Consider the following 8,937-nt stretch of genomic DNA (forward strand, 5'->3'; position numbering starts at 1 on the left):
GTTGAAATTTAGCTCAGGAGCATTCATATTACTTGTAGATGTTACTACACTTCGAGCGAAGTTAACCTGTGGCAAATTCTATTGAATGGGTATGATCTGGAAAGGCACACACGTCTTAATAAAACGTCTAACAGCTGATAATGCATATCGGAGCAAAAACCAAGCCCTGAGTTTGTGCCTTAGTTTATCAGCATTTTGCATTTTTCAAATATCAAATACATGTAGATTTCATTAATGAAATCATAAAACTGCATAAAATTAGAAAGCAATAAGAAAATTTTCAAATGGTGTATACACTATAGTGTAGCATTTCAGGACAGTGCAGATGCTTCATCACAGCTTATGTCATTTACCCTTAAAAAGCACCAATTAGATATTAGGTGTAAACTGTGTTTACATGAATATGTAATTAAACGGTTTAATCAAACATGTTCGTTAAAATTAGACATATGTTTCATTTTTTGTTTTAAAGACAAAAGATTCAATCACAGCAAAAGGAAAAGATGTAACTCACATGAAAATATGTACATCAGTTCCATACAACTGTGGCAATATTGCAATTTTGTGATAGAAATAGGGGTAATAATTAAAAAATCAGCACCTAAAAAAAAAAAATTGTGAATAATGTGAATGTTGGTGTGGACGTGTCTTATATTGTGATCCCTCAGTGGTTATTATGGATCTGGTAGTTTGAATGTGGTGGGAAAATATAGTTTTCAGTAGTAACCTTTTTAAAAGAAATGACAATGAAACTCTTGCCATTTCCTCAGAATGGGATCTATTATACTATACAAATGTATTAATATATAGTGTTTGTGCCTTAGTTTATCAGCATTTTGCATTTTTCAAATATCAAATACATGTAGATTTCATTAATGAAATCATAAAACTGCATAAAATTAGAAAGAAATAAGAAAATTTTCAAATGGTGTATACACTATAGTGTAGCATTTCAGGACAGTGCAGATGCTTCATCACAGCTTATGTCATTTACCCTTAAAAAGCACCAATTAGATATTAGGTGTAAACTGTGTTTACATGAATATGTAATTAAACGGTTTAATCAAACATGTTCGTTAAAATTAGACATATGTTTCATTTTTTGTTTTAAAGACAAAAGATTCAATCACAGCAAAAGGAAAAGATGTAACTCACATGATGATCTACTTATGAATAATGTAAATAAGCAATAATAATAAGCAATAAACAAACTGCCATGTGAGACATTTTACTTCCTTAATTTTGTTTTCCCGTTCTAATCTGAATATAGTTTTATGATCCTTCATATAATTTCATTTTACACCTAGTGGAATTTTTACACACAAAACCTAAAATCAATTCAATTACATGCTCCATAGTAGAAAGGTGTTCCTATTATTGATCAGAAAATATAACACCATACATTTTCATAAGTATGTACATTCAACACGCAGAGCCCTCTCTGATCAAAAAGTGTATTCTGTTGAGATGAGCTGAGCTTCTCTCTCATCTGCACGACAAGCACTGCGTCAGAGGACATTATTCACTGTCTGGTATTTGTAGAGTTATCATAGCGTAAACACTCTTCCAATGAGTTTGTGCTTGTATTATCTGCCGTGGTTTGTTCAGACTGATAGGCTGAAGTGTGAGCATCAGTATCTACTGTGTGTTGTTTCTCCTCATTGACTTTTATGGTTGCACAGGTTGAGCGACCAGGAGCGAGCGACTCCAGCCACAGAGACAATCCTAAAAATGTTACAACAGAAGCCTCAGTAAATGTTCCTGTAAACTGTATGCATAATATAAACAGAGAAATGAGCGATTTGTACCAGCAGAGGAGTTCTTGCACATTGTAGGCTGATCATATTTATATTTGATAAAGAAAATGTCCACAAGAAAAACAGCAATGTGCAGAAGACCACTGACATTTATGCAATTTCTAGTCTATTATGCCTGTTATTAGCGGTCAGGACTCAAGGATTTATACTTTAATATTCTTGCATTTATGGGAGCTCAGAGAAAAATTGCCCACGTAGGCTACCTTTAAATACACATTTCACAGAAAAATGTAACTATTTTATGAGGTGGCATTTTCATATGAATCCATTTGATGTGAATTTTACCTGGGGAAAAATAAAATAAAATAAAATAAACTCCAACCTGATCACATAAGAAAATGTAACTATTTAACAAGGTGGTGATTTCAAATAGATTTGTATGATGTGATTGTATGAAATTGTGCCATTTTAGAAAAACATAAGCATGGTGGCAAACCTAATCGTCAGTGGGGTAGGCAGGTCGTACAAATTATCCACCGATTCGCCCTAAACGTAAAATAGTTATGAATTACCAAGACAAATTTGGGATTTGTCCAGACTCACAGGAAAACAAGCTGGGATTTCGTAAACATAATCGTCACTGGGGTGAAAGCAGATAATCAGAAAACCAACAAATGAGATTGTACAAATTCATATAAATTAGCCACCAATTCACCAAAAAGTACAAGTTTCAAACTGCCATGAGATTGTGTTGATTTGTCTGTTCCTCCATAGGCTACTATTTGCATAGCATATTATTAAATTTCCCAAATTCCCAACAATTACGCTAGAACAGAATTGAATTGTTTGTCAATATTTGTAATTTGAGGGTTCTGATAATTAGGGTGGTCTCATTAAAACACTGGAAGATTAATTCCACTGGCTACTTAACTGATCCAGATATTGATTAACCACCCCTGCCTTAGTTAGTAATCAATGCCGTATAATTAACCTTTCCAGCTCTCATTTTCTTTCTTTCTTCTAAATGTAGGCTATGTCTATCATTTATAGATTTGAGAGAAATTCTTTTAATCAAAAGCCCCATCATCACAGTTGTGTCATAGTGCGACAGGACACGTTCACACACAAAAGATCATGTATTTATTCAAACAAACCGGTTTATCACTTCCTTTGTACTGCTCGTTTAATGTCTTGGTTCGTGATACTAAGACAATAGTCTACAAAGATTGGAATTTTACTTTGTCGGACGCAATCTGGGTCGAGCCACGTTCATTACGTGTTGCACGCATTCAGCACGCTCTGTGCGAGCGTCCGCTCAAATGCGTCCTCTAGCGGGTTTACAAGCGTTTTACTTTTGCTATTTTATTCAATCCAATGCGATTTATAAATCTTATTTGCAGTACACATTCCCTTCTTTCAAAATTTTTCAATGGTCGCTGTATTGAACTTTTCGAAGTTCGGGGTGTTGATCATTCATCTGACACAACATGAAAATAGGCCTAGGCCTACATCTTTCAAATAAGTAAGTTAGGTAGGCTAATTAATTAATCCGGTTACAAAAAGCTCCGGGAAATGTGTTTTATTTAAAATAGCTAGCATAAGCCAACAAGTCTGTTTTTTTTAATTTTTTTATTTCAGGGGAAGTCTCATTGCAAAGCAATTTGATAAAATCAAAGCTTAATAAAAACACCACAGCATTTAATAAATAGTTAAATGTATTTCTAGTAGTGCTGTCAAACGATTAATCGCATCCAAAATAAAAGTTTTTGTTTACATAGGCTAATATATGTGTGTGTACTGTGTATATTTATTATGTATATATAAATACAAACACATGCATGTATATATTTAAGAAAAATATGTTGTTTATATATTAAATATATTTATATATAATATAACATATAAGAATATACTGTAAATATATAAATGTATATACATGTAAATATTTTCAAAATCTATACTGTATGTGTGTGTATTTATATATGCATAATAAATATACACAGTACACAAACATATATTATGTCAACAAAAACTTGCGGATGCGATTAATCGCGATTAGTCGTTTGACAGCACTAATTTCTAGTCATAATCAGAACAAACAAGTATTGAAATTGTTCTGAAATTTTTGTTTCCATAACAAAAAGCCTACATTATTGTAAAATTTGACTGATGTGTGTCTTAAAACACAGCTGATCCAATCAGAATTGAGTATCAAATCGAAACTGTGTATTATAAAAACTTAGAGTGTTTCAGAGTGCTTATTGGCACCTAGAGTGCTTATTGGTTAATATATCATTCCAGTCAAGTAGAAATACAGTACCTAGACACTGTGTATAACTGCACAGGACCCATTGACAACTATTATCTTCTCTATATCTTCTACTGGGAAATGTAAATGATTGAATGGAATTTTGTGTAAGTAGTTTGTTTATTATGTTCCAAGCATGTTATAATAACAATAAGGCACTTATACATATACTTATGTGCGTTGTGCTTAATCAGTGTCCATTACAATGATAATCACATTATTTACCTTATTGCTGAATTATTTAGCAGTGTTAAATTGACTATACTATAAAAACGTAACAATACTCAATTTTTATTTTAGCCATTTTAAATGCTCATCATCAACTGTTGAGATTTAAAAAATAAAACTATTGGCTGCACTCTCAGTGCATTCAATTTTAATCCATATTCTACAGCAGTCTTGTTAATTTTCAGAGTACCATTGTGATCATAGGGTTGGATGGCTTGTGCCAGTGACTCATTAGTTTATCATTAACACTCTGGTTGTGTGTAAGTGCTGGGTGGGGGTTGGACCTCCCTCTGGGGTCTCATGAGCTATAAAAGCATCCTGGTCTGGTGAGAGAGGAGCAGATCAACGCCAACAGCCAACATCAGCTCTACACAATCCTTCTGGGCCCGAACATCTACTGCAGAGTAAGTAGCATTCTGCTTCTTTCACTCTTTAAAGCAAATAGCCTTTAGTTGATGATAACTTCAACATAATGACATCGGATTCAGAACCACGGATAGCTCCATAACAAAGTGCATCAAGTGAGCTTGACAAAACTGTTTAGCATTGCGTTTACCGTCTATTGAGGCTATCAACAGACCAAGAGTTGAAAATCTACAGCAGATGTTTAATAGTTCTGTAGACTTTGGCACTTGCTCTTCAAAATCCATCTGAATCAAAAGTACATCCTACATGTATGAATCCCAAAGGTTTTTTGTTTGTGTGTATCAGATGGCGAGTGCACTGAGATCTTGGACTGTGCCGCTGGCTCTTGTGCTGTGTGTCATAGTGTGTCTCAGCAGCCTGGCTGAAGCTTACCCGCCCAAACCAGAACCTCCAGCGGGAGATGTGGGTCCAGAGGAGATGGCCAAGTACCACACGGCTCTAAGACACTACATCAACCTCATCACACGACAGAGGTGAAGCTAGAATTACCTATGTATTACCTGTGTATAATTCCATGCGTCAAAGCTGATTGTGTCAGATAAATCAGTATTAGAGGCTAATAGTAGCACTGATTACTTAATAATAACTTTTGTTAATAACACAGCCCTGCATCTTGAAAAAAATTCAGCAGATTTGCAAAAAAGGCCTAATGTTACATAATTTGCTGATGCTAAACTAAAAAATAATAAACAGTTTCCGTCATGTACTATATTTTTCAAATTATATTATGTATCAGCTGTAATTCAGTTATTAAAAATACAAAAGCAGTCAAATGTCAAATGTTTCAGTTTTAATGACAAAAATAGGTATTCAAATTGTACTTACAATCAGTTAAGGAAGGGAAGAAATTATGTTAAAATACTTAATTTAATGTAAAAAAAAAACTAGAGATAAACACAAGTAAATAAAAAATAAAGCTTATTTCCCCCCCACAGATGCTGTACATTTCTATCACTGTTTGGATGTGTAAAACACCCACAGATGTAGCAGAAAAACTTGTCATATTTGCATTTTTTTTTTCTGTCACTGGCAATCATTTTAACCTTGAAATCAGAATTAGGCATAAATTCTGAAAGTGTCTTCTGAATCATTCATAAATGTGAACAAATAATCCTAATCTGGCTCAGAGAAAGATATGAATCATGTCAAAAGCACAAATGCTATTAAATGCACATCATACAGGCTTTATTTTTGGCATCAGCAACCCAAAATTAGTAAGAAACAAGTATTGGATTTCATTCACCAAATATTATGGGTGATGTTATTGTTTGAACATTATATATGCAGTACTTCAGAATGTTCATTAACTAAATGGAAATGTCATTAAACTTATATTTTTCTTTCATGTATTTGGCAGCACATTATTTAATACATTAGTCATCATGAATTACTAATAAACAAAACTTTTAAAGCATTTGCTAATGTAGATTAATAATACATTCTGAATATGTACATTTGAAGTTATATTATAAATGAACATTAGTTAATCTATTAAATATAAACATTAAACATTGAAAAATTGTATATGTGTAAATTAACATTAACCTAGATTAATAATGTTTGTTCATGTCTCATTATTGTAAGTTATTAATACTTATTAAGTCAGTAGAATGAATTTCTGTGTAAATTGTATGTAAAAGTTTCTTGCACTGGACTGAATGTGACAAAACATGTAAGAATGGTTTTACAAACAATTTATACACAAATTTGTTCTGCTCATGTTTTTTGACTGAAACCAGATGATTCTTGAAACATGATTATTTACTTACTTACTTTTACTTTTAGTCATTTAGCAGACGCTTTTATCCAAAGCGACTTACAAATAAGAAAAAGTAATTAAAACTAAAAGCTAAAACTCTATAAATACTATATATATACACATTTAAGAAATATTTATGATTATCAGATGATAATGGAGAGTATGATGCCTATATTAATGGCACTATTTTTAGCACATCTCTCTCATATTGATGTCATTGACTGAACCACTCTGTTGCGTTTTTTAAAAATTATTATTATTATTATTATTATTATTATTTTTTTTACATATTTTACATTTCAAAAACAAATAAATAAACATATTTTATTTCAGCTAGTTGCCAAGGAACCATTAATTTTCTTTTAGTTTAAGTTGATGTACTAAAATAACTAAAAAACAATTGAAATAAAATTAACTAAATATATATTTAAATTGTTTATAAGGCTTTATTATTTGCAAGCTGCTTTTAGGAATGCTGTGTTGTGAAAGCCCTAAACAAATAAATTGAATTGATTTACATTTAGTCCCAGTGAGCAATACAAAAAGGTTTCCATGCAGGCGAATGAACTCAATCTAATTTGCAGTTTAAACAAAACCACTTTTTTTTTGTGTGTGTGTGTGTGTGTGTGTTAATGGTTTTACCAAATTGTGCGTTGCTATGGTTTTACCCGAACACTCACATGTGTGCGAGGGGTGGGCTGAGTTGCCAGATATCCTTCAACCTGTATGAAACCCCTCATTATTGTGCTGTGCGTTAAGATAGATTGTTATTAAGTGGGATTAACATGTCTGGTTACGTCTCTGATGATGCATGCTAGAGATGTACCCTGATATTTTCTGCAACCAGTTTAACCTTAAAAGGCCACAATTAAATGACGATCATGTGTTATTTTGGTTCTGTTTCTTGTTGATTTCCTTATATTTGTGAATTGATCTACAATTATCTGGACGATCAGTTTCTTTTAGTTAAATCAGGAAGTTGGATTGTAATTCTTTTTGGTGCTGTTTGTTCAAGCCAGCTTCACTAATACTATTGCTCATACTTAGAGTAATGGAAATGAACAAACACTAAGCATGTAATTTGCTACAAGCTTGAATCATCTTCTCGTTCTTCAGATATGGGAAGCGATCCAACCCTGAGGCCGCTGTGGCTGAACTGCTGTTCGGTGAAGATGAACAGGACGTCAGGCCCCGGTGAGCAGTGAGAGAACATGCTGGAATATCTTTGTTTCTGAAATTATGTATCATTGCATGTTATATTTAATCACAGAGATACAAATGCATCTGCTCAGTCAGTCGCAGTCAGTCCAGAGATATTCAGACAAACCCCTGGTGGAGATTTTAAAATGATATATATATATATTTTTTTTGTTTCTGTGCAGTGTGGAAGACTTGTTATGGTGACGTGACTCCTCTCTGTGGCTGGTGCAGTGGCTTTCTTCATTCATCCATCTCTATGATAATAAATGAGTTTACTGAACAGCAGAAACCAGTATGAGCCAAACCCTCATCAAAATGAGGCTCCAAAAACACCTCATGATCTGTACATCTCTATCAGCCTCTTTCTTTCTTTCTTTCTTTCTTTCTCTTTCTTTCTTTCTTTCTTTCTCTCTTTCTCTTCCTCTTTATGAGTTGATTTATGCTTTGTGAAAGACAATTGTAAATAATGTATTATTCAATGACAAAATTGACAATAATAAAAAATTACTGAATGTTGAACTCTTGATTCCTGTCTTCATTTATACATTTTACATGCTTTTTAAAAAAATACCTCTTCTTAAATAAAGAGAGATTGTGTCTGAACTAGTACATCTGTAGACCACTAGATGGGGGAAATCAACAATATTTTTATATTTTAAATATTTACCATGTAATACCATGCTGTAGCCTACTGTGCGCAGACACATCGTATACAATTTCAAAATAAAAATATTTTTATTAATCTATCTATTGATTTTCATAGCTATCTTGTAAATGAAGACGAAAATACTATTAATAAAAATAGTCCACGACTAAAAATCTTCCATGCTATTATCATATATTTGGGCATATATGGTAATATATGTTTTTATCTCAAGAAGCCTACCGCCTCAAGGGTCTACTTTTGGAAAAAGAACCAAACTTGCTGTTGGTTAGCGTTGTTATTAATAGAATAAATATAATTTAATAGTATGTAAAAAAAAAAAAGACAGAGACTGCGGTATATGGTGAATTGCTTTTAAAGCCGTAAAGGTCTGAGTGATTTGAGACTGGGTAGAAGAGGTGATGTGGTGGGGTCCGCAGAGAGGCGTGGAGTGTGCTGCCCGTTTAAGACTCACAGCATCTCAATACAACAAAAGCGCATCGCCGCCTGTTAGAGACGTGATGTAAAGCGGATACACAGATTGTTTAAATCTTCGTTTAGTCATCAGGTGATGAGATACTGACTCGATGATCTAGTTTACAGTGTTCTGTTCTGA

General features: G+C 33.1%; 1 protein-coding gene across 1 annotated transcript; it reads left to right on the plus strand.

The window, feature by feature from the left end:
- The first annotated feature begins 4,642 nt into the window (after positions 1-4,642).
- On the plus strand, positions 4,643-7,912 carry LOC107745683 (peptide Y-like). The gene is made up of 4 exons (XM_016559604.1): positions 4,643-4,697; positions 5,005-5,192; positions 7,595-7,672; positions 7,861-7,912. Exons 2-4 carry the CDS (start codon positions 5,005-5,007, stop codon positions 7,880-7,882), a joined length of 288 nt encoding a protein of 95 aa, XP_016415090.1. The 5' UTR covers positions 4,643-4,697; the 3' UTR covers positions 7,883-7,912.
- The last annotated feature ends 1,025 nt before the right edge of the window (positions 7,913-8,937 follow it).

Source organism: Sinocyclocheilus rhinocerous, unplaced genomic scaffold (genome assembly GCF_001515625.1).
Source record: "Sinocyclocheilus rhinocerous isolate Xijiao unplaced genomic scaffold, SAMN03320098_v1.1 scaffold768, whole genome shotgun sequence".
Lineage (NCBI taxonomy): Eukaryota > Metazoa > Chordata > Actinopteri > Cypriniformes > Cyprinidae > Sinocyclocheilus > Sinocyclocheilus rhinocerous.